We start from the raw sequence: 26,392 nt of genomic DNA, 5'->3' as shown, positions 1-26,392 counted from the left end.
GATGTTTAGGGTATGTAATGTGGGATGTTTAGGGTATGTAATGTGGGATGTTTAGGGTATGTAATGTGGGATGTTTAGGGTATGTAATGTGGGATGTGTAGGGTATATATCATGTAATGTGGGATGTTTAGGGCATATATAATGTAATGTGGGATGTTTAGGGCATGTAATGTGGGATGTTTAGGGTATATATCATGTAATGTGGGATGTTTAGGGTATATATCATGTAATGTGGGATGTTTAGGGCATGTAATGTGGGATGTTTAGGGTATGTAATGTGGGATGTTTAGGGTATGTAATGTGGGATGTTTAGGGCATGTCATGTGGGATGTTTAGGGTATGTACTGTGGGATGTTTAGGGTATGTAATGTGGGATGTTTAGGGCATGTCATGTGGGATGTTTAGGGCATGTCATGTGGGATGTTTAGGGTATGTAATGTGGGATGTTTAGGGCATGTCATGTGGGATGTTTAGGGTATGTACTGTGGGATGTTTAGGGTATGTAATGTGGGATGTTTAGGGCATGTCATGTGGGATGTTTAGGGTATGTACTGTAGGATGTTTAGGGTATGTAATGTGGGATGGTTAGGGTATGTACTGTGGGATGTTTAGGGTATGTAATGTGGGATGTTTAGGGTATGTAATGTGGGATGTTTAGGGTATGTAATGTGGGATGTTTAGGGCATGTCATGTGGGATGTTTAGGGCATGTCATGTGGGATGTTTAGGGTATGTAATGTGGGATGTTTAGGGCATGTCATGTGGGATGTTTAGGGTATGTACTGTGGGATGTTTAGGGTATGTAATGTGGGATGTTTAGGGCATGTCATGTGGGATGTTTAGGGTATGTACTGTGGGATGTTTAGGGTATGTAATGTGGGATGGTTAGGGTATGTACTGTGGGATGTTTAGGGTATGTAATGTGGGATGTTTAGGGTATGTAATGATGATGTTCATATCGTTATTAACAGAAAACGAAGACACACCCCTTGATGAAGATGTCACTCATCTTCTCCCCGGTCAGGCTGACATCATCCAGGATGACATCACTTGTGTTCCATATGATGCAACGCAGGTAGAACCTTGAAGTCAGAAGGACAGTCAGAGGGACAGTCAGAGGGACAGTCAGAGGGACAGTCAGAGAGACAGTAAGAGGGACAGTCAGAGGGACAGTCAGGGGGACAGTCAGAGGGACAGTCAGAGGGACAGTCAGAGGGACAGTCAGGGGGACAGTCAGAGGGACAGTCAAGGGGACAGTAAGAGGGACCGTCAGGGGGACAGTCAGAGGTACAGTCAGGGGGACAGTCAGAGGGACAGTCAGAGGGACAGTTAGAGAGACAGTAAGAGGGACAGTTAGAGGGACAGTCAGAGGGACAGTCAGAGGGACAGTTAGAGGGACAGTCAGAGGGACAGTCAGAGGGAGAGTCAGAAGGACAGTCACAGGGAGAGTCAGAGGGAGAGTCAGAAGGACAGTCAGAGGGACAGTCAGAGGGACAGTAAGAGGGACAGTCAGAGGGAGAGTCAGAAGGGCAGTCAGAGGGAGAGTCAGAAGGACAGTCAGGGGGACAGTCAGAGGGACAGTCAGAGGGACAGTCAGAGGGACAGTAAGGGGGACAGTCAGAGGGACAGTAAGAGGGACAGTCAGAGGGATAGTAAGAGAGACAGTTAGAGAGACAGTAAGAGAAACAGTAAGAGAGACAGTCAGAGGGTCAGTTAGAAGGACAGTTAGAGGTAAGGGACAGATAGAGGTAAGGGACAGTAAGAGAGACAGAGGTAAGGGACAGTTATAGGGACAGTTAGAGGTTAGGGACAGTTATAGAGACAGTTAGAGGTTAGGGACAGTAAGAGAGACAGTAAGAGAGACAGTCAGAGGGACAGTCAGGGGGACAGATAGAGGGACAGTTGGAGGGACAGTTAGAGGTAAGGGACAGTTAGAGGTAAGGGACAGTAAGAGAGACAGAGGTAAGGGACAGTTATAGGGACAGTTAGAGGTTAGGGACAGTTATAGAGACAGTTAGAGGTTAGGGACAGTCAGATGGACAATAAGAGTTAAGGGACAGTCAGATGGACAGTTAGAGGTAAGGGACAGATAGAGGGACATTTGGAGGGACAGTTAGAGGTAAGGGACAGTAAGAGGGACAGTCAGAGGGACAGTCAGAGGGACAGTTAGAGGTTAGGGACAGTTATAGGGACAGTTAGAGGTGAGGGACAGTCAGATGGACAGTAAGAGTTAAGGGACAGTTAGATGGACAGTAAGTGTTTAGGGGCAGTTAGAGGTGAGGGACAGTTAGAGGTGAGGGACAGTTAGAGGTGAGGGACAGTTATAGGGACAGTTAGAGGCGAGGGACAGTTAGAGGTAAGGGACAGTTATAGGGACAGTTAGAGGTTAGGGACAGTTAGAGTTGAGGGACAGTTAGAGGGACAGTTAGAGGTGAGGGACAGTTATAGGGACAGTTAGAGGGACAGTTAGAGGTAAGGGACAGTTAGAGGTGAGGGACAGTTAGAGGGACAGTTAGAGGTAAGGGACAGTTAGAGGTGAGGGACAGTTAGAGGTAAGGGACAGTTATAGGGACAGTTAGAGGTGAGGGACAGTTAGAGGGACAGTTAGAGGTAAGGGACAGTTAGAGGTTAGGGACAGTTAGAGGTGAGGGACAGTTAGAGGGACAGTTAGAGGTAAGGGAGAGTTAGAGGTGAGGGACAGTTATAGGGACAGTTAGAGGTGAGGGACAGTTAGAGGTGAGGGACAGTTAGAGGTAAGGGACAGTTATAGAGACAGTTAGAGGTTAGGGACAGTCAGATGGACAATAAGAGTTAAGGGACAGTCAGATGGACAGTTAGAGGTAAGGGACAGATAGAGGGATAGTTGGAGGGACAGTTAGAGGTAAGGGACAGTTAGAGGTAAGGGACAGTAAGAGAGACAGTTAGAGGTGAGGGACAGTTAGAGGTAAGGGACAGTTATAGGGACAATCAGAGGTTAGGGACAGTTAGAGGTGAGGGACAGTTAGAGGTAAGGGACAGTTATAGGGAGAGTTAGAGGTAAGGGACAGTTAGAGGTGAGGGACAGTTAGAGGGACAGTTAGAGGTGAGGGACAGTTAGAGGTGAGGGACAGTTAGATGGACAGTAAGAGTTAAGGGAATGTTAGAAGGCAGTCATCAAAATGAAGGAAGTACATATGAAGGATCTATATAATGGCCAGGTATCATTGCCAGGTATAATGGCCAGGTATCATGGTCAGGTATCATGGCCAGGTATCATGGCCAGGTATCATGGCCAGGTATAATGACCAGGTATCATGGCCAGGTATCATGGCCAGGTATCATGGCCAGGTATCATGGCCAGGTATAATGACCAGGTATCATGGCCAGGTATAATGGCCAGGTATCATGGCCAAGTATAATGGCCAGGTATCATGGTCAGGTATCATGGCCAGGTATAATGACCAGGTATCATGGCCAGGTATAATGGCCAGGTATAATGGCCAGGTATCATGACCAGGTATTATGGCCAGGTATCATGGCCAGGTATTATGACCAGGTATCATGGCCAGGTATAATGACCAGGTATCATGGCCAGGTATCATGGCCAGGTATCATGACCAGGTATCATGGCCAGGTATCATGGCCAGGTATCATGGCCAGGTATAATGACCAGGTATCATGGCCAGGTAAAATGGCCAGGTATCATGGCCAGGTATCATGGCCAGGTATAATGGCCAGGTATCATGGCCAGGTATAATGGTCAGGTATCATGGCCAGGTATAATGGCCAGGTATCATGGCCAGGTATAATGGCCAGGTATAATGGCCAGGTATCATGGCCAGGTATAATGGCCAGGTATCATGGCCAGGTATAATGGCCAGGTATCATGGCCAGGTATAATGGCCAGGTATCATGGCCAGGTATCATGGCCAGGTATAATGACCAGGTATCATGGCCAGGTATAATGGCCAGGTATCATGGCCAGGTATAATGGCCAGGTATAATGGCCAGGTATCATGGCCAGGTATCATGGCCAGGTATCATGGCCAGGTATCATGGCCAGGTATAATGGCCAGGTATCATGGCCAGGTATCATGGCCAGGTATAATGGCCAGGTATAATGGCCAGGTATCATGGCCAGGTATAATGGCCAGGTATAATGACCAGGTATCATGGCCAGGTATCATGGCCAGGTATCATGGCCAGGTATCATGGCCAGGTATAATGACCAGGTATCATGGCCAGGTATCATGGCCAGGTATAATGGCCAGGTATCATGGCCAGGTATAATTTGTAGTTTTCCAGATATGGACAGAATTGCTGTATTGTACCATTGGGTGAAGATCATCGGTTAAGATTTAATTGAATATCACGTTGTCAAACTTTATTCAAACTTCGTCTGAGGACGACCTACTTCTTGGCCTTGCGTGGTGTGATGTTGAAGGGAGGTCCAGGAGGACCCTGGGACTTGGGAAAGACATCCACCCACAACTGCAGTCTCCCCTTGATAGACAACACAATAAACCAATCAGAGACCAGGGATTAGGTGTAACAAGTATACGAGGTTGACTAACCACAACAAGTAATACTTATCGGGGGAACTGAACACTGTGAGCTGTCCTAATAGACGCCGATGATTTAACAAAAGTGTGTGTGTGTGTGTGTGTGTGTGTGTGTGTGTGTGTGTGTGTGTGTGTTTACCAACCTGTTCCATGTCAGGCTGAAGAGGACTAAGGAGGGCTCGTGTTTCCACATGTTCAGGAACCAGCCCCTGTCTCCGCAGGATCAGTAGGGACAAACGTTCCACTAAGGGCCCCAGATGAGGGTTGGGGGGCTTTGCGTCGTCTGTAGAAAACATAGACACATAATACACGTCGTCACAAAAAGGCAACGTGCTCCACACAGTTGTTGCTGTTTTCACACGGCCTGACCCAGTCACCCCGAGGACATGTTCTGACCCAGTCACCCTGAGGACATGGGTCGAGGACATGTTCTGACCCAGTCAACCTGAGGACATGTTCTGACCCAGTCACCCTGAGGACATGTTCTGACCCAGTCACCCTGAGGACATGTTCTGACCCAGTCACCCTGAGGACATGTTCTGACCCAGTCACCCTGAGGACATGTTCTGACCCAGTCACCCTGAGGACATGTTCTGACCCAGTCACCCTGAGGACATGTTCTGACCCAGTCACCCTGAGGACATGTTCTGACCCAGTCACCCTGAGGACATGTTCTGACCCAGTCACCCCGAGGACATGTTCTGACCCAGTCACCCCGAGGACATGTTCTGACCCAGTCACCCTGAGGACATATTCTGACCCAGTCACCCTGAGGAGATGTTCTGACCCAGTCACCCTGAGGACATGTTCTGACATAGTCACTTTGAGGACATGTTCTGACCCAGTCACCCTGAGGACATGTTCTGACCCAGTCACCCCGAGGACATGTTCTGACCCAGTCACCCTGAGGACATGTTCTGACCCAGTCACCCCGAGGACATGTTCTGACCCAGTCACCCCGAGGACATGTTCTGACCCAGTCACCCTGAGGACATGGGTCGAGGACATGTTCTGACCCAGTCACCCTGAGGACATGTTCTGACCCAGTCACCCTGAGGACATATTCTGACCCAGTCACCCCGAGGACATGTTCTGACCCAGTCACCCTGAGGACATGTTCTGACCCAGTCACCCCGAGGACATGTTCTGACCCAGTCACACCGAGGACATGTTCTGACCCAGTCACCCTGAGGACATGGGTCGAGGACATGTTCTGACCCAGTCACCCTGAGGACATGTTCTGACCCAGTCACCCTGAGGACATGTTCTGACCCAGTCTCCCTGAGGACATGTTCTGACCCAGTCACCCTGAGGACATGTTCTGACCCAGTTACCCATGTCACCCTGAGGACATGTTCTGACCCAGTCACCCTGAGGACATATTCTGACCCAGTCACCCTGAGGAGATGTTCTGACCCAGTCACCCTGAGGACATGTTCTGACCTAGTCACTTTGAGGACACGTTCTGACCCAGTCACCCTGAGGACATGTTCTGACCCAGTCACCCGAGGACATGTTCTGACCCAGTCACCCTGAGGACATGTTCTGACCCAGTCACCCGAGGACATGTTCTGACCCAGTCACCCCGAGGACATGTTCTGACCCAGTCACCTTGAGGACATGTTCTGACCCAGTCACCTTGAGGACATGTTCTGACCCAGTCACCTTGAGGACATGTTCTGACCCAGTCACCCTGAGGACATGTTCTGAACCAGTCACCCTGAGGACATATTCTGAACCAGTCACCCTGAGGACATGTTCTGACCCAGTCACCCTGAGGACATGTTCTGACCCAGTCACCCTGAGGACATGTTCTGACCCAGTCACCCTGAGGACCTGTTCTGACCTAGTCACCTTGAGGACATGTTCTGACCCAGTCACCCTGAGGACATGTTCTGAACCAGTCACCCTGAGGACATGTTCTGAACCAGTCACCCTGAGGACATGTTCTGACCCAGTCACCCTGAGGACATGTTCTGACCCAGTCACCCTGAGGACATGTTCTGACCCAGTCACCCTGAGGACATGTTCTGACCCAGTCACCCTGAGGACATGTTCTGACCCAGTCACCCTGAGGACATATTCTGACCCAGTCACCCTGAGGAGATGTTCTGACCCAGTCACCCTGAGGACATGTTCTGACCCAGTCACCCCGAGGACATGTTCTGACCCAGTCACCCCGAGGACATGTTCTGACCCAGTCACCCTGAGGACATGGGTCGAGGACATGTTCTGACCCAGTCACCCTGAGGACATGTTCTGACCCAGTCACCCTGAGGACATATTCTGACCCAGTCACCCTGAGGAGATGTTCTGACCCAGTCACCCTGAGGACATGTTCTGACCTAGTCACTTTGAGGACATGTTCTGACCCAGTCACCCTGAGGACATGTTCTGACCCAGTCACCCTGAGGACATGTTCTGTCTGACCCAGTCACCCCGAGGACATGTTCTGACCCAGTCACCCTGAGGACATGGGTCGAGGACATGTTCTGACCCAGTCACCCTGAGGACATGTTCTGACCCAGTCACCCTGAGGACATGTTCTGACCCAGTCTCCCTGAGGACATGTTCTGACCCAGTCACCCTGAGGACATGTTCTGACCCAGTTACCCATGTCACCCTGAGGACATGTTCTGACCCAGTCACCCTGAGGACATATTCTGACCCAGTCACCCTGAGGAGATGTTCTGACCCAGTCACCCTGAGGACATGTTCTGACCTAGTCACTTTGAGGACATGTTCTGACCCAGTCACCCTGAGGACATGTTCTGACCCAGTCACCCCGAGGACATGTTCTGACCCAGTCACCCTGAGGACATGTTCTGACCCAGTCACCCCGAGGACATGTTCTGACCCAGTCACCCCGAGGACATGTTCTGACCCAGTCACCTTGAGGACATGTTCTGACCCAGTCACCTTGAGGACATGTTCTGACCCAGTCACCCTGAGGACATGTTCTGAACCAGTCACCCTGAGGACATGTTCTGAACCAGTCACCCTGAGGACATGTTCTGACCCAGTCACCCTGAGGACATGTTCTGACCCAGTCACCCTGAGGACATGTTCTGACCCAGTCACCCTGAGGAAATGTTCTGACCCAGTCACCCTGAGGACATATTCTGACCCAGTCACCCTGAGGAGATGTTCTGACCCAGTCACCCTGAGGACATGTTCTGACCTAGTCACTTTGAGGACATGTTCTGACCCAGTCACCCTGAGGACATGTTCTGACCCAGTCACCCCGAGGACATGTTCTGACCCAGTCACCCTGAGGACATGTTCTGTCTGACCCAGTCACCCCGAGGACATGTTCTGACCCAGTCACCCTGAGGACATGGGTCGAGGACATGTTCTGACCCAGTCACCCTGAGGACATGTTCTGACCCAGTCACCCTGAGGACATGTTCTGACCCAGTCTCCTGAGGACATGTTCTGACCCAGTCACCCTGAGGACATGTTCTGACCCAGTTACCCATGTCACCCTGAGGACATGTTCTGACCCAGTCACCCTGAGGACATATTCTGACCCAGTCACCCTGAGGAGATGTTCTGACCCAGTCACCCTGAGGACATGTTCTGACCCTAGTCACTTTGAGGACATGTTCTGACCCAGTCACCCTGAGGACATGTTCTGACCCAGTCACCCCGAGGACATGTTCTGACCCAGTCACCCTGAGGACATGTTCTGACCCAGTCACCCGAGGACATGTTCTGACCCAGTCACCCGAGGACATGTTCTGACCCAGTCACCTGAGGACATGTTCTGACCCAGTCACCTTGAGGACATGTTCTGACCCAGTCACCCTGAGGACATGTTCTGAACCAGTCACCCTGAGGACATGTTCTGAACCAGTCACCCTGAGGACATGTTCTGACCCAGTCACCCTGAGGACATGTTCTGACCCAGTCACCCTGAGGACATGTTCTGACCCAGTCACCCTGAGGAAATGTTCTGACCCAGTCACCCTGAGGACCTGTTCTGACCTAGTCACCTTGAGGACATGTTCTGACCCAGTCACCCTGAGGACATGTTCTGAACCAGTCACCCTGAGGACATGTTCTGAACCAGTCACCCTGAGGACATATTCTGACCCAGTCACCCTGAGGACATGTTCTGACCCAGTCACCCTGAGGACATGTTCTGACACAGTCACCCTGAGGACATGTTCTGACCCAGTCACCCTGAGGACATGTTCTGACCCAGTCACCCTGAGGACATGTTCTGACCCAGTCACCCTGAGGACATATTCTGACCCAGTCACCCCGAGGACATGTTCTGACCCAGTCACCCTGAGGACATGTTCTGACCCAGTCACCCCGAGGACATGTTCTGACCCAGTCACACCGAGGACATGTTCTGACCCAGTCACCCTGAGGACATGGGTCGAGGACATGTTCTGACCCAGTCACCCTGAGGACATGTTCTGACCCAGTCACCCTGAGGACATGTTCTGACCCAGTCTCCCTGAGGACATGTTCTGACCCAGTCACCCTGAGGACATGTTCTGACCCAGTTACCCATGTCACCCTGAGGACATGTTCTGACCCAGTCACCCTGAGGACATATTCTGACCCAGTCACCCTGAGGAGATGTTCTGACCCAGTCACCCTGAGGACATGTTCTGACCTAGTCACTTTGAGGACACGTTCTGACCCAGTCACCCTGAGGACATGTTCTGACCCAGTCACCCCGAGGACATGTTCTGACCCAGTCACCCTGAGGACATGTTCTGACCCAGTCACCCCGAGGACATGTTCTGACCCAGTCACCCCGAGGACATGTTCTGACCCAGTCACCTTGAGGACATGTTCTGACCCAGTCACCTTGAGGACATGTTCTGACCCAGTCACCTTGAGGACATGTTCTGACCCAGTCACCCTGAGGACATGTTCTGAACCAGTCACCCTGAGGACATATTCTGAACCAGTCACCCTGAGGACATGTTCTGACCCAGTCACCCTGAGGACATGTTCTGACCCAGTCACCCTGAGGACATGTTCTGACCCAGTCACCCTGAGGACCTGTTCTGACCTAGTCACCTTGAGGACATGTTCTGACCCAGTCACCCTGAGGACATGTTCTGAACCAGTCACCCTGAGGACATGTTCTGAACCAGTCACCCTGAGGACATGTTCTGACCCAGTCACCCTGAGGACATGTTCTGACCCAGTCACCCTGAGGACATGTTCTGACCCAGTCACCCTGAGGACATGTTCTGACCCAGTCACCCTGAGGACATGTTCTGACCCAGTCACCCTGAGGACATATTCTGACCCAGTCACCCTGAGGAGATGTTCTGACCCAGTCACCCTGAGGACATGTTCTGACCCAGTCACCCCGAGGACATGTTCTGACCCAGTCACCCCGAGGACATGTTCTGACCCAGTCACCCTGAGGACATGGGTCGAGGACATGTTCTGACCCAGTCACCCTGAGGACATGTTCTGACCCAGTCACCCTGAGGACATATTCTGACCCAGTCACCCTGAGGAGATGTTCTGACCCAGTCACCCTGAGGACATGTTCTGACCTAGTCACTTTGAGGACATGTTCTGACCCAGTCACCCTGAGGACATGTTCTGACCCAGTCACCCCGAGGACATGTTCTGACCCAGTCACCCTGAGGACATGTTCTGTCTGACCCAGTCACCCCGAGGACATGTTCTGACCCAGTCACCCTGAGGACATGGGTCGAAGACATGTTCTGACCCAGTCACCCTGAGGACATGTTCTGACCCAGTCACCCTGAGGACATGTTCTGACCCAGTCTCCCTGAGGACATGTTCTGACCCAGTCACCCTGAGGACATGTTCTGACCCAGTTACCCATGTCACCCTGAGGACATGTTCTGACCCAGTCACCCTGAGGACATATTCTGACCCAGTCACCCTGAGGAGATGTTCTGACCCAGTCACCCTGAGGACATGTTCTGACCTAGTCACTTTGAGGACATGTTCTGACCCAGTCACCCTGAGGACATGTTCTGACCCAGTCACCCCGAGGACATGTTCTGACCCAGTCACCCTGAGGACATGTTCTGACCCAGTCACCCCGAGGACATGTTCTGACCCAGTCACCCCGAGGACATGTTCTGACCCAGTCACCTTGAGGACATGTTCTGACCCAGTCACCTTGAGGACATGTTCTGACCCAGTCACCCTGAGGACATGTTCTGAACCAGTCACCCTGAGGACATGTTCTGAACCAGTCACCCTGAGGACATGTTCTGACCCAGTCACCCTGAGGACATGTTCTGACCCAGTCACCCTGAGGACATGTTCTGACCCAGTCACCCTGAGGAAATGTTCTGACCCAGTCACCCTGAGGACCTGTTCTGACCTAGTCACCTTGAGGACATGTTCTGACCCAGTCACCCTGAGGACATGTTCTGAACCAGTCACCCTGAGGACATGTTCTGAACCAGTCACCCTGAGGACATATTCTGACCCAGTCACCCTGAGGACATGTTCTGACCCAGTCACCCTGAGGACATGTTCTGACACAGTCACCCTGAGGACATGTTCTGACCCAGTCACCCTGAGGACATGTTCTGACCCAGTCACCCTGAGGACATGTTCAGACCAAGTCACCCTGAGGACATGTTCTGACCCAGTCACCCTGAGCACATGTTCTGACCCAGTCACCTTGAGGACATGTTCTGACCCAGTCACCCTGAGGACATGTTCTGACCCAGTCACCCTGAGGACATGTTCTGACCCAGTCACCCTGAGGACATGTTCTGACCCAGTCACCCTGAGGACATGTTCATGTTCTGACCCAGTCACCCTGAGGACATGTTCTGACCCAGTCACCCTGAGGACATGTTCATGTTCTGACCCAGTCACCCTGAGGACATGTTCTGACCCAGTCACCCTGAGGACATGTTCTGACCCAGTCACCCTGAGGACATGTTCTGACCCTTTTACCCTGAGGACATGTTCTGACCCAGTCACCCCGAGGACGAGTTCTGACCCAGTCACCCCGAGGACATGTTCTGACCCAGTCACCCTGAGGACATGTTCATGTTCTGACCCAGTCACCCTGAGGACACGTTCTGACCCAGTCACCCTGAGGACATGTTCTGACCCAGTCACCTTGAGGACATGTTCTGACCCAGTCACCCTGAGGACATGTTCTGACCCAGTCACCCCGAGGACATGTTCTGACCCAGTCACCCCGAGGACATGTTCTGACCCAGTCACCCCGAGGACATGTTCTGACCCAGTCACCCTGAGGACATGTTCTGACCCAGTCACCCTGAGGACATGTTCTGACCCAGTCACTTTGTGGACATGGCTTTTCAACATATGACTTCAGAACTGAGGGCGTATTGAGCAGAAATGGACCATAATGCATTTAATTGTTCAACTACAGGACCATCATCCATAAGCTTATAACACAGTTATACACTGACATGCACACACTCACGTACGCAAGCACACACACACACTCTCTCACACACACACACACAAACACTCACAAACACACAGACTGACCGCCAGAGAGGAAAATCACAAGTGGTTCCAAATACAACCAGACATCCCAGACAGAAAGTTTATGGTTTTGAACCTAGAGTCACCTCTCTTAGGGGAAGAAGAGAGGAGGAGGAGGAGGAGAGGAGAGAGAGAGAGAGAGAGAGAGAGAGAGAGAGAGAGAGAGAGAGAGAGAGAGGGAGAGACAGAGACAGAGACAGAAACAGAGACAGAGACAGAGACACACAGAGAGAGCGAGAGAGAGAGAGAGACAGAGAGAGAGACAGAGACAGAAACAGAGACAGAGACAGAAACAGAGACAGAGACAGAGACAGAAACAGGGACAGAGACACACAGAGAGAGAGAGACAAAGACAGAGACACACAGAGAGAGAGAGAGAGACAGACAGAGAGAGAGAGAGACAGAGACAGAGAGAGAGAGAGAGAGAGAGACAGAGACAGAGGGGAGGATGAAACAAGATGGCTGATTGACAAGCGCCTGACGCACTGGTAACCGCGGTTACAGTGGAAACGGAGAGTGTCGGCGTTCTACTGTAACTGAGGAGCTCACCGCGGTGTTGTCGTTGGCACACACCCCCCCACACACACACACACCGCTTTGCCGTAAATCACCAAAATGGCAACCATGACCTTGGTAAGACGAATGACGTCCCACATAGAGTACAGTATGATAGAGTAAAACACTGGACCAGACAGTTGGTATCTGTTAGAACCACAGGGAGGAGGAACATGAAGGAGGGGGGGCAGGAGGGGGCGCAGGAGGGAGGAAAGGAGGGAAGGGGAGGAGAGGAGGGAGGAAAGGAGGGAAGGGGAGGAGAGGGGACAGGACAGGAGGGAGGAAAGGAGGGAAGGGGAAGACAGGAGGGAGGAAAGGAGGGAAGGGGAAGACAGGAGGGAGGAAAGGAGGGAAGGGGAGGACAGGAGGGAGGAAAGGAGGAAAGGAGGGAGGAAAGGAGGGAGGGGAGGACAGGAGGGAGGGAGGAAAGGAGGGAAGGGGAGGACAGGAGGGAGGGAGGAAAGGAGGGAGGAAAGGAGGGAGGGGAGGACAGGAGGGAGGGAGGAAAGGAGGTAAGGGGAGGACAACCCCCCCTTGGGTTGTGCCGTGGCGGAGATCTTTGTGGGCTATACTCAGCCTTGTCTCAGGATGGTAAGTTGGTGGTTGAAGATATCCCTCTAGTGGTGTGGGGGCTGTGCTTTGGCAAAGTGGGTGGGGTTATATCCTTCCTGTTTGGCCCTGTCCGGGGGTGTCCTCGGATGGGGCCACAGTGTCTCCTGACCCCTCCTGTCTCAGCCTCCAGTATTTATGCTGCAGTAGTTTATGTGTCGGGGGGCTGGGGTCAGTTTGTTATATCTGGAGTACTTCTCCTGTCCTATTCGGTGTCCTGTGTGAATCTAAGTGTGCGTTCTCTAATTCTCTCCTTCTCTCTTTCTTTCCCTCTCTCGGAGGACCTGAGCCCTAGGACCATGCCCCAGGACCACCTGACATGATGACTCCTTGCTGTCCCCAGTCCACCTGGCCATGCTGCTGTTCCAGTTTCAACTGACCTGAGCCCTAGGACCATGCCCCAGGACTACCTGACATGATGACTCCTTGCTGTCCCCAGTCCACCTGGCCATGCTGCTGTTCCAGTTTCAACTTCCACCTGACTGTGCTGCTGCTCCAGTTTCAACTGTTCTGCCTTATTATTATTCGACCATGCTGGTCATTTATGAACATTTGAACATCTTGGCCATGTTCTGTTATAATCTCCACCCGGCACAGCCAGAAGAGGACTGGCCACCCCACATAGCCTGGTTCCTCTCTAGGTTTCTTCCTAGGTTTTGGCCTTTCTAGGGAGTTTTTCCTAGCCACCGTGCTTCTACACCTGCATTGCTTGCTGTTTGGGGTTTTAGGCTGGGTTTCTGTACAGCACTTTGAGATATCAGCTGATGTACGAAGGGCTATATAAATAAATTTGATTTGATTTGATTTGATTTGATTTGACAGGAGGGAGGGAGGAAAGGAGGTAAGGGGAGGAAAGGAGGGAGGGAGGAAAGGAGGGAGGGGAGGACAGGAGGGAGGAAAGGAGGGAGGGGGAAGACAGGAGGGAGGAAAGGAGGGAGGGAGGAAAGGAGGGAGGGAGGAAAAGAGGGAGGGGAGGACAGGAGGGAGGGAGGAAAGGAGGGAGGGGAGGACAGGAGGGAGGAAAGGAGGGAGGGAGGAAAGGAGGGAGGGGAGGACAGGAGGGAGGGAGGAAAGGAGAGAGGGGAGGACAGGAGGGAGGAAAGGAGGGAGGGGGAAGACAGGAGGGAGGAAAGGAAGGAGGGGGAGGACAGGAGGGAGGAAGGAAAGGAGGTAAGGGGAGGAAAGGAGGGAGGGAGGAAAGGAGGGAGGGGAGGACAGGAGGGAGGAAAGGAGGGAGGGGGAAGACAGGAGGGAGGAAAGGAGGGAGGGGGAGGACAGGAGGGAGAGGGAAGACAGGAGGGAGGAAAGGAGGGAGGGGGAAGTCAGGAGGGAGGAAAGGAGGGAGGGGGAGGACAGGAGGGAGGAAAGGAGGGAAGGGGAGGAGAGGAGGGAGCGAGGAAAGGAGGGAAGGAGGAGGGGAGGCGGGAGAGGAGGGAAGGGGAGGGGGAGGACAGGAGGTAGGGAGGAAAGGATGGAGGGGGAGAACAGGGGGAGGAAAGGAGGGAGGAAATGATGAGGGGGAGACAGGACAGGAGGGAGGAAAGGATGGAGGGAGGAACGGATGAAGGGAGGAGAGAAGGGGCAGGACAGGAGGGAGGAAAGGATGGAGGGGGACAGGACAGGAGGGAGGAAAAGGGGGAGGGAGGAGGGAAGGAGGGAAGGGGGGGACAGGAGGGAGGAAAGGAGGAAGGAAAGGAGAGAGGGAGGAAGGAAGGGGCAGGACAGGAGGTAGGCAAGGAGGGAGGGAGGGAGGGGGAAAGGAGGGAGGGGGACAGATTAGGGTGGGAGGATGGGGGAGGATGGAGGGAAGAGGGAGGAAAGAAAGAACTTGGTAATTAAGACCCTAGAGTTGAGGGGTCTCATCTCAACAGAGAGAGAAAGAGAGGGAGAGAGAGAGAGAGAGAGAGAGAGAGAGCGAGAGAGAGAGAGAGAGAGAAAGGGAGAGAGAGGAAGAGGGAGAGAGAGGGAGAGAGAGGGAGAGAGAGCGAGAGAGAGAGAGAGAAAGGGAGGGAGGGAGGGTTGTGGCGTAGATTGATATACACACTGTAAATTTACACAATGTGTCAGAGGCATTGTAAGTTTACACAGCCCTTCCTCTGCTACTACTGACACACACACACACACACACACACACACTCACACACACACACACACACACACACACACACACACACACACACACACACACACACACACACACACACACACACACACACACACACACACTCACACACACACACACACACACACTCAGGGATGATATATGCATTTCTCCTCAGATGCTCTGCACCAAACCGACCCAGAACGGCCCTCGTGTTTTTTAACAAGACGTATTCGTCATCCCAACTACAGAGAGGCGTGTGGACAACACAGTGAGGTCGACCTTCATATAAAACATAGTGACGAGATGCAGTGGATAGCAGACATCTTGCTGCTCCAATTACTCTGCTATTTTCTGTGTTTTTGTTGTTGTTGTTGTTTTGTGTTTAATGCTGGATTTTGTTTTTGATCCAGTTTGGGTTAAACGATTCAGAGGGGTTGGGTTAAACGATTCAGACGGGTTGGGTTAAACGATTCAGAGGGGTTGGGTTAAACGATTCAGAGGGGTTGGGTTAAACGATTCAGAGGGGTTGGGTTAAACGATTCAGAGGGGTTGGGTTAAACGATTCAGAGGGGTTGGGTTAAACGATTCAGAGGGGTTGGGTTAAACGATTCAGAGGGGTTGGGTTAAACGATTCAGAGGGGTTGGGTTAAACGATTCAGAGGGGTTGGGTTAAGTGATTCAGAGGGGTTGGGTTAAACGATTCAGAGGGGTTGGGTTAAACGATTCAGAGGGGTTGGGTTAAACGATTCAGAGGGGTTGGGTTAAACGATTCAGAGGGGTTGGGTTAAACGATTCAGAGGGGTTGGGTTAAACGATTCAGAGGGGTTGGGTTAACGATTCAGAGGGGTTGGGTTAAACGATTCAGAGGGGTTGGGTTAAACGATTCAGAGGGGTTCAGATTCAGAGGGGTTGGGTTAAACGATTCAGAGGGGTTGGGTTAAACGATTCAGAGGGGTTGGGTTAAACGATTCAGAGGGGTTGGGTTAAGTGATTCAGAGGGTTGGGTTAGTGATTCAGAGGGGTTGGGTTAAGTGATTCGATGATTCAGAGGGGGGGTTAAATGATTTGATTCAGAGGGGTGGGCTAAGGATTCAGAGGGGGGGTTAAACGATTCAGAGGGGTTGGGTTAAAGTGATTCAGAGGGGTTGGGTTAAACGATTCAGAGGGGTTGGGTTAAACGATTCAGAGGGGTTAAAGATTCAGAGGGGTTGGGTTAAACGATTCAGAGGGGTTGGGTTAAACGATTCAGAGGGGTTGGGGGATTCAGAGGGGTTGGGTTAAACGATTCAGAGGGGTTGGGTTAAACGATTCAGGGATTCAGAGGGGTTGGGTTAAACGATTCAGAGGGGTTGGGTTAAACGATTCAGAGGGGATTCAGAGGGGTTGGGTTAAACGATTCAGAGGGGTTGGGTTAAACGATTCAGAGGGGTTGGGTTAAACGATTCAGAGGGGTTGGGGATTCAGAGGGGTTGGGTTAAAGTGATTCAGAGGGGTTGGGTTAAACGATTCGATTCAGAGGGGTTCAGAGGGGTTGGGTTAAACAGAGGGGTTGGGTTAAGTGATTCAGAGGGGTTGGGTTCAGAAAGTGATTCGATGATTCAGAGGGGTTGGGTTAAGTGATTCAGAGGGGTTGGGTTAAACGATTCAGAGGGGTTGGGAGGGGTTGGGTTAAACGATTCAGAGGGGTTGGGTTAAACGATTCAGAGGGGTTGGGTTAAACGATTCAGAGGGGTTGGGTTAAACGATTCAGAGGGGTTGGGTTAAACGATTCGATTCAGAGGGGTTGGGTTAAACGATTCAGAGGGGTTGGGATTCAGAACGATTCAGAGGGGTTGGGTTATGATTCAGAGGGGTTGGGTTAAGTGATTCGATTCAGAGGGGTTGGGTTAAGTGATTCAGAGGGTTGGGTTAAGTGATTCAGAGGGGTTGGGTTAAATGATTCAGAGGTTGGGTTAAGTGATTCAGAGGGGTTGGGTTAAACGATTCAGAGATGATTCAGAGGGGTTGGGTTAAACGATTCAGAGGGGTTGGGTTAAGTGATTCAGAGGGGTTGGGTTAACGATTCAGAGGGGTTGGGTTAAACGATTCAGAGGGGTTGGGTTAAACGATTCAGAGGTTAAGGAGATTCAGAGGGGTTGGGTTAAGTGATTCAGAGGGGTTGGGTTAAACGATTCAGAGGGGTTGGGTTAAACGATTCAGAGGGGTTGGGTTCAGAGGGGTTGGGTTAAACGATTCAGAGGGGTTGGGTAACGATTAAACGATTCAGAGGGGTTGGGTTCAGAGGGGTTGGGTTAAACGATTCAGAGGGGTTGGGTTAAACGATTCAGAGGGGTTGATTAAACGATTCAGAGGGGTTGGGTTAAACGATTCAGAGGGGTTGGGTTAAGTGATTCAGAGGGGTTGGGTTAAACGATTCAGAGGGGTTGGGTTAAGTGATTCAGAGGGGTTGGGTTAAACGATTCAGAGTGATTCAGAGGGGTTGGGGATTGGGTTATTCAGAGGGGATTGGGTTAAGTGATTCAGAGGGGTTGGGTTAAGTGATTCAGAGGGGTTGGGGATTCAGAGGGGTTGGGTTAAGTGATTCAGAGGGGTTGGGTTAAGTGATTCAGAGGGGGGTTGGGTTAAGTGATTCAGAGGGTTGGGGTTGGGGATTGTTAAGTGATTCAGAGGGGTTGGGTTAAGTGATTCAGAGGGGTTGGGGGATTGGGTTAAGATTCAGATTCAGAGAGGGGTTGGGTTAAACGATTCAGAGGGGTTGGGATTCAGAGGGGTTGGGTTAAACGATTCAGAGGGATTCAGAGGGGTTGGGTTTCAGAAAGTGATTCAGAGGGGGGTTGGGTTAAACGATTCAGAGGGGTTGGGTTAAACGATTCACGATTCAGAGGGGTTGGGTTAAACGATTCAGAGGGGTTGGGTTAATGATTCAGAGGGGTTGGGTTAAAGTGATTCAGAGGGGTTGGGTTAAGGATTCAGAGGGGTTGGGTTAAAGTGATTCAGAGGGGGGGATTTGATTCAGAGGGGTTGGGTTAAGTGATTCGATTCAGAGGGGTTAAGGGATTCAGAGGGGTTGGGGGATTCAGAGGGGTTGGGTTAAGGATTCAGAGGGGTTGGGATTCAGAGGGGTTGGGTTAAGTGATTCAGAGGGGTTGGGTTAAACGATTCAGAGGGGTTGGGTTGATTCAGAGGGGTTGGGTTAAGGTTCAGAGGGGTTGGGTTAAGCGATTCAGAGGGTTGGGTTAAACGATTCAGAGGGGTTGGGGATTGATTGGGTTCAGAGGGGTTGGGTGATTCAGAGGGGTTGGGTTAAACGATTCAGAGGGGTTGGGTTAAGATTCAGAGGGGTTGGGTTCGATTCAGAGGGGTTGGGGATTCAGAGGGGTTGGGTTAAGTGATTCAGAGGGGTTGGTTAAACGATTAGAGGGGTTGGGTGATTCAGAGGGGGGGTTAAGCGATTCAGAGGGGTTGGGTTAACGATTCAGAGGGGTTGGGTTAAACGATTCAGAGGGGTTGGGTTAAACGATTCAGAGGGGTTGGGTTGATTCAGAGGGTGTTGGGTTAGAGGGGTTGGGTTGATTCAGAGGGGTTGGGTTAAGTGATTCAGAGGGGTTGGGGATTCAGAGGGGTTGTTAAGGATTCAGAGTTAAAGGGGTTGGGTTAAGTGATTCAGAGGGGTTCAGAGGGGTTGGGTTAAGTGATTCAGAGGGGTTGGGGGATTCAGAGGGGGTTGGGTTAAGTGATTCAGAGGGGTTAAGTGATTCAGAGAGTGATTCAGAGGGGTTGGGTTAAGTGATTCAGAGGGGTTGGGTTAAGTGATTCAGAGGGTTGGGTTAAGTGATTCAGAGGGGTTGGGTTAGAGTTGATTCAGAGGGGTTGGGTTAAGTGATTCAGTTAAACGATTCAGAGGGGTTGGGTTAAGTGATTCAGAGGGGTTGGGTTAAACGATTCAGAGGGGTTGGGGATTCAGAGGGGTTGGTGATTCAGAGGGGTTGGGATTCAGAGTGATTCAGAGGGGTTGGGTTAAACGATTCAGAGGGGTTGGGTTAAGTGATTCAGAGGGGTTGGGTTAAACGATTCAGAGGGGTTGGGTTAAGTGATTCAGAGGGGTTGGGTTAAGTGATTCAGATTCAGAGGGGTTGGTTAAGTGATTCAGAGGGTTGGGTTAAGTGATTCAGAGGGGTTGGGTTCAAGTGATTCAGAGGGGTTGGGTTAAGTGATTCAGAGGGGTTGGGTTAAGTGATTCAGAGGGGTTGGGTTAAGTGATTCAGAGGGGTTGGGGTGATTCAGAGGGGTTGGGTTAAGTGATTCAGAGGGGTTGGGTTAAACGATTCAGAGGGGTTGGGTTGATTCAGAGGGGTTGGGTTAAGTGATTCAGAGGGGTTGGGTTAAGATTCAGATAAGTGATTCAGAGATTCAGAGGGGTTGGGTTAAGTGATTCAGAGGGGTTGGGTTAAACGATTCAGAGGGGTTGGGTTAAGATTCAGATTAAACGATTCAGAGGGGTTGGGTTAGAGGGGTTGGGTTAAACGATTGGGTTGATTCAGAGGGGTTGGTTAAACGATTCAGAGGGGTTGGGTTAAACGATTCAGAGGGGTTGGGTTAAACGATTCAGAGGGGTTGGGTTAACGATTCAGAGGGTTGGGTTAACAGATTCAGAGGGGTTGGGTTAAGTGATTCAGAGGGGTTGGGGTGATTCAGAGGGGTTGGGTTAAGTGATTCAGAGGGGTTGGGTTAAGTGATTCAGAGGGGTTGGGTTAAGTGATTCAGAGGGTTGGGTTAAGTGATTCAGAGGGGGGATTCAGAGGGGTTGGGTTAAACGATTCAGAAGATTCAGAGGGGTTGGGTTAAACGATTCAGAGGGGTTGGGTTAACGATTCAGAGGGGTTGGGTTAAACGATTCAGAGGGGTTGGGTTAAACGATTCAGAGGGGTTGGGTTAAGTGATTCAGAGGGGTTGGGTTAAGTGATTCAGAGGGGTTGGGTTAAACGATTCAGAGGGGTTGGGTTAAGTGATTCAGAGGGGTTGGGTTAAGTGATTCAGAGGGTTGGGTTAAGTGATTCAGAGGGGTTGGGTTAAGTGATTCAGAGGGGTTGGGTTAAGTGATTCAGAGGGGTTGGGTTAAGTGATTCAGAGGGGTTGGGTTAAGTGATTCAGAGGGGTTGGGTTAAGTGATTCAGAGGGGTTGGGTTAAGTGATTCAGAGGGGTTGGGTTCAGAGGGTTGGGTTGATTCAGAGAGTGATTCAGAGGGGTTGGGTTTGATTCAGAGTGATTCAGGGTTGGGTTAAACGATTCAGAGGGGTTGGGTTAAGTGATTCAGAGGGGTTGGGTTAAACGATTCAGAGGGGTTGGGTTAAACGATTCAGATTCAGAGGGGTTGGGTTAAGTGATTCAGAGGGGTTGGGTTAAAGATTCAGAGGGGTTGGGTTAAACGATTCAGAGGGGTTGGGTTGATTCAGAGGGGTTGGGTTAAGTGATTCAGAGGGTTGGGTTAAGGATTCAGAGGGGTTGGGTTAAGTGATTCAGAGGGGTTGGGTTAAGTGATTCAGAGGGGTTGGGTTAAGTGATTCAGAGATTCAGGTTAAGTGATTGGGTTAAGTGATTCAGAGGGGTTGGGTTAAGTGATTCAGAGGGGTTGGGTTAAGTGATTCAGAGGGGTTGGGTTAAGTGATTCAGAGGGGTTGGGTTAAGTGATTCAGAGGGGTTGGGGATTCAGAGGGGTTGGGTTGATTCAGAGGGGTTGGGTTAAGTGATTCAGAGGGGTTGGGTTAAGTGATTCAGAGGGTTGGGTTAAACGATTCAGAGGGGTTGGGTTAAACGATTCAGAGGGGTTGGGTTCAGAGATTCAGAGGGGTTGGGTTAAGTGATTCAGAGGGGTTGGGTTAAGTGATTCAGAGGGGTTGGGTTAAACGATTCAGAGGGGTTGGGTTGATTCAGAGGGGTTGGGGATTCAGAGGGGTGATTGGGTTAAGTGATTCAGAGGGGGGTTGGGTTCGATTCAGAGAGTGATTCAGAGGGGTTGGGTTAAGTGATTCAGAGGGGTTGGGTTAAACGATTCAGAGGGGTTGGGGTTAGAGTGATTCAGAGGGTTGGGTTAAGTGATTCAGAGGGTTGGGTTAAACGATTCAGAGGGGTTGGGTTAAGTGATTCAGAGGGGTTGGGTTAAGTGATTCAGAGGGGTTGGGTTAAGTGATTCAGAGGGGTTGGGTTAAACGATTCGATTCAGAGGGGTTGGGTTAAATTCAGAGGGGTTGGGAGTGATTCAGAGGGTTGGGTTAAGTGATTCAGAGGGTTGGGTTAAGTGATTCAGAGGGGTTGGGTTAAGTGATTCAGAGGGGTTGGGTTAAGTGATTCAGAGGGGTTGGGTTAAGTGATTCAGAGGGGTTGGGTTAAACGATTCAGAGGGTTGGGTTAAGGATTCAGAGGGTTCAGAGGGGGTTGGGTTAAACGATTCAGAGGGGTTGGGTTGATTCAGAGGGGTTGGGTTAAACGATTCAGAGGGGTTGGGTTAAGTGATTCAGAGGGGTTGGGTTAAGTGATTCAGAGGGGTTGGGTTAAACGATTCAGAGGGGTTGGGTTAAGTGATTCAGAGGGTTGGGTTAAACGATTCAGACGATTCAGAGAGGATTCAGAGGGGTTGGGTTAAAGTGATTCAGAGGGGTTGGGGGATTCAGAGGGTTGGGTTAAGTGATTCAGAGGGGTTGGGTTAAGTGATTCAGAGGGGTTGGGTTAAGTGATTCAGAGGGGTTGGGTTAAGTGATTCAGAGGGGTTGGGTTAAGTGATTCAGAGGGGTTGGGTTAAGTGATTCACGATTCAGAGGGGTTGGGTTAAGTGATTCAGAGGGGTTCAGGTTAAAGTGATTCAGAGGGGTTGGGTTAAGTGATTCAGAGGGGTTGGGTTAAGTGATTCAGAGGGGTTGGGTTAAGTGATTCAGAGGGGTTGGGTTAAGTGATTCAGAGGTTCAGATTCAGGGGTTGGGTTAAGTGATTCAGAGGGGTTGGGTTCAGAGGGGTTGGGTGATTCAGAGGGGTTGGGTTAAGTGATTCAGAGGGGTTGGGTTAAGTGATTCAGAGGGGTTGGGTTAAACGATTCAGAGGGGTTGGGTTATGATTCAGAGGGTTGGGTTAAGTGATTCAGAGGGATTCAGAGGGGTTGGGTTAAGTGATTCAGAGGGGTTGGGATTCAGAGGGGTTGGGTTAAGTGATTCAGAGGGGTTGGGTTAAACGATTCAGAGGGGTTGGGTTAAGTGATTCAGAGGGGTTGGGTTAAGTGATTCAGAGGGGTTGGGTTAAGTGATTCAGAGGGGTTGGGTTAAACGATTCAGAGGGGTTGGGTTAGAGCGATTCAGAGGGGTTGGGTTAAACGATTCAGAGGGGTTGGGGATTCAGAGGGGTTGGGTTAAGTGATTCAGAGGGGTTGGGTTAAGTGATTCAGAGGGGTTGGGTTAAGTGATTCAGAGGGGTTGGGGTGATTGGGTTAAGTGATTCAGAGGGGTTGGGTTAAGTGATTCAGAGGGGAGGGGATTCAGAGGGTTGGGTTAAGTGATTCAGAGGGTTCAGAGGGGGTTAAGTGATTCAGAGGGGTTGGGTTAACGATTCAGAGGGGTTGGGTTAAGTGATTCAGTGAGGGGTTGGGTTGGGTTAAGTGATTCAGAGGGGTTGGGTTAAGTGATTCAGAGGGGTTGGGTTAAACGATTCAGATTCAGGGGTTGGGTTAAGTGATTCAGAGGTTGGGTTGGGATTCAGAGATTCAGAGGGGTTGGGTTAAACGATTCAGATTCAGGGGTTGGGTTAAGTGATTCAGAGGGGTTGGGTTAAGTGATTCAGAGGGTTGGGTTAAGTGATTCAGAGGGGTTGGGTTAAGTGATTCAGAGGGGTTGGGTTAAGTGATTCAGAGGGGTTGGGTTAAGTGATTCAGAGGGTTGGGTTAAGTGATTCAGAGGGTTGGGTTGATTCAGAGGGGTTGGGTTAAGTGATTCAGAGGGGTTGGGTTAAACGATTCAGAGGGTTGGGTTAAGTGATTCAGAGGGGTTGGGGTGATTCAGAGGGTTGGGTTAAGGATTCAGAGGGGTTGGGTTAAGTGATTCAGAGGGGTTGGGTTTGATTCAGAGGGGTTGGGTTAAGTGATTCAGAGGGGTTGGGTTAAGTGATTCAGAGGGGTTGTGATTCAGAGGGGTTGGGTTAAGTGATTCAGAGGGGTTGGGTTAAGTGATTCAGAGGGGTTGGGTTAAGTGATTCAGAGGGGTTGGGTTAAGTGATTCAGAGGGGTTGGGTTAAGTGATTCAGAGGGGTTGGGTTAAACGATTCAGAGGGGTTGGGTTAAGTGATTCAGAGGGGTTGGGTTAAGTGATTCAGAGGGGTTGGGTTAAGTGATTCAGAGGGGTTGGGTTAAGTGATTCAGAGGGGTTGGGTTAAACGATTCAGAGGGGTTGGGTTAAGTGATTCAGAGGGGTTGGGTTAAGTGATTCAGAGGGGTTGGGTTAAGTGATTCAGAGGGGTTGGGTTAAGTGATTCAGAGGGGTTGGGGTGATTCAGAGGGGTTGGGTTAAGTGATTCAGAGGGTTGGGTTAAGTGATTCAGAGGGGTTGGGATTCAGAGTTGATTCAGAGGGGTTGGGTTAAGTGATTCAGAGGGGTTGGTTAAGTGATTCAGAGATTCAGAGGTTGGGTTGATTCAGAGGGGTTGGGTTAAGTGATTCAGATTCAGAGGGGTTGGGTTAAGTGATTCGATTCAGAGGGGTTGGGTTAAGTGATTCAGAGGGTTGGGTTAAGTGATTCAGAGGGGTTGGGTTAAGTGATTCAGAGGGGTTGGGTTAAGTGATTCAGAGGGTTGGGTTAAGTGTTAAACGATTCAGAGGGGTTGGGTTAAGTGATTCAGGGTTGGGTTGGGTTAAGTGATTCAGAGGGTTGGGTTAAGTGATTCAGAGGGTTGGGTTGGGTTAAAGTGATTCAGAGGGTTGGGTTAAGTGATTCAGAGGGGTTGGGTTAAGTGATTCAGAGGGTTGGGTTAAGTGATTCAGAGGGGTTGGGTTAAGATTCAGAGGGTTGGGTTAAGTGATTCAGAGGGTTGGGTTAAGTGATTCAGAGGGGTTGGGTTAAGTGATTCAGAGGGGTTGGGTTAAACGATTCAGAGGGGTTGGGTTAAGTGATTCAGAGGGGTTGGGTTAAGTGATTCAGAGGGGTTGGGTTAAGTGATTCAGAGGGGTTGGGTTAAGTGATTCAGAGGGGTTGGGTTAAGTGATTCAGAGGGTTAAGTGATTCCAGAGGGGTTGGGTTAAGTGATTCAGAGGGGTTGGGTTAAGTGATTCAGAGGGTTGGGTTAAGTGATTCAGAGGGTTGGGTTAAGTGATTCAGAGGGGTTGGGTTAAGTGATTCAGAGGGGTTGGGTTAAGTGATTCAGAGGGGTTGGGTTAAGTGATTCAGAGGGGTTGGGTTAAGTGATTCAGAGGGGTTGGGTTAAGTGATTCAGAGGGGTTGGGTTAAGGGATTTGGGTTAAAGTGATTCAGAGGGGTTGGGTTAAGTGATTCAGAGGGGTTGGGTTAAGTGATTCAGAGGGGTTGGGTTAAGTGATTCAGAGGGGTTGGGTTAAGTGATTCAGAGGGGTTGGGTTAATGATTCAGAGGGTTGGGTTAAGTGATTCAGAGGGGTTGGGTTAAGTGACGATTCAGAGGGGTTGGGTTAAGTGATTCAGAGGGGTTGGGTTAAGTGATTCAGAGGGGTTGGGTTAAGTGATTCAGAGGGGTTGGGTTAAGTGATTCAGAGGGGTTGTTAAGGATTCAGAGGGGTTGGGTTAGTGATTCAGAGGGGTTGGGTTAAGTGATTCAGAGGGGTTGGGTTAAGTGATTCAGAGGGTTGGGTTAAGTGATTCAGAGGGGTTGGGTTAAGTGATTCAGAGGGGTTGGGTTAAGTGATTCAGAGGGGTTGGGTTAAGTGATTCAGAGGGGTTGGGTTAAGTGATTCAGAGGGGTTGGGTTAAGTGATTCAGAGGGGTTGGGTTAAGTGATTCAGAGGGGTTGGGTTAAGTGATTCAGAGGGGTTGGGTTAAGTGATTCAGAGGGGTTGGGTTAAGTGATTCAGAGGGGTTGGGTTAAGTGATTCAGAGGGGTTGGGTTAAACGATTCAGAGGGGTTGGGTTAAACGATTCAGAGGGGTTGGGTTAATCGATTCAGAGGGGTTGGGTTAAACGATTCAGAGGGGTTGGGTTAAACGATTCAGAGGGGTTGGGTTAAACGATTCAGAGGGTGTTGGGTTAAACGATTCAGAGGGGTTGGGTTAAACGATTCAGAGGGGTTGGGTTAAACGATTCAGAGGGGTTGGGTTAAACGATTCAGAGGGGTTGGGTTAAACGATTCAGAGGGGTTGGGTTAAACGATTCAGAGGGGTTGGGTTAAACGATTCAGAAGTTAAACGATTCAGAGAGGGGTTGGGTTAAACGATTCAGAGGGGTTGGGTTAAGTGATTCAGAGGGGTTGGGTTAAACGATTCAGAGGGGTTGGGTTAAACGATTCAGAGGGGTTGGGTTAAGTGATTCAGAGGGGTTGGTTTAAGTGATTCAGAGGGGTTGGGTTAAGTGATTCAGAGGGGTTGGGTTAAGTGATTCAGAGGGGTTGGGTTAAACGATTCAGAGGGGTTGGGTTAAACGATTCAGAGGGGTTGGGTTAAACGATTCAGAGGGGTGTTGGGTTAAACGATTCAGAGGGGTTGGGTTAAACGATTCAGAGGGGTTGTGTTAAACGATTCAGAGGGGTTGGGTTAAACGATTCAGAGGGGTGTTGGGTTAAACGATTCAGAGGGGTTGGGTTAAACGATTCAAAGGGTGTTGGGTTAAACGATTCAGAGGGGTTGGGTTAAACGATTCAGAGGGTTAAATACGGAAGACACATTTCAGTTGAATGCATTCAGTTGTACAACTGACTAGGTACCCCCCCCCCTTCCTTTCCTTTTTGGGGGTGGGGGGGATGGGGGTACATGATGAGTCACCACACATCGTTGTGTATTTATTTCTTATTTCTTATTACGTGTTTTACGTTTCTATTATTTTATTATTTTATTTCTTCACCTGTTGTTTACCAAGCATGTGACAAAAAATGTT

General features: G+C 50.5%; 1 protein-coding gene across 1 annotated transcript in view; it reads right to left on the bottom strand.

Annotated features, from left to right (window-relative positions):
- The window catches only part of dysf (dysferlin, limb girdle muscular dystrophy 2B (autosomal recessive)), a 322,514-nt gene that overhangs the window by 23,861 nt on the left and 272,261 nt on the right, over nucleotides 1-26,392 (bottom strand). The window contains exons 37-39 of the mRNA XM_065026004.1: nucleotides 4,684-4,823; nucleotides 4,393-4,481; nucleotides 986-1,081 (exon numbers count right to left, since the gene is read on the bottom strand). Coding sequence (XP_064882076.1) covers nucleotides 986-1,081; nucleotides 4,393-4,481; nucleotides 4,684-4,823 — 325 coding nt within the window. The remainder of the gene's footprint in view (nucleotides 1-985; nucleotides 1,082-4,392; nucleotides 4,482-4,683; nucleotides 4,824-26,392) is intronic.

The sequence above is a fragment of the Oncorhynchus nerka genome, linkage group LG12, assembly GCF_034236695.1.
Source record: "Oncorhynchus nerka isolate Pitt River linkage group LG12, Oner_Uvic_2.0, whole genome shotgun sequence".
Lineage (NCBI taxonomy): Eukaryota > Metazoa > Chordata > Actinopteri > Salmoniformes > Salmonidae > Oncorhynchus > Oncorhynchus nerka.
This window is presented reverse-complemented; position numbering and strand designations above follow the sequence as displayed.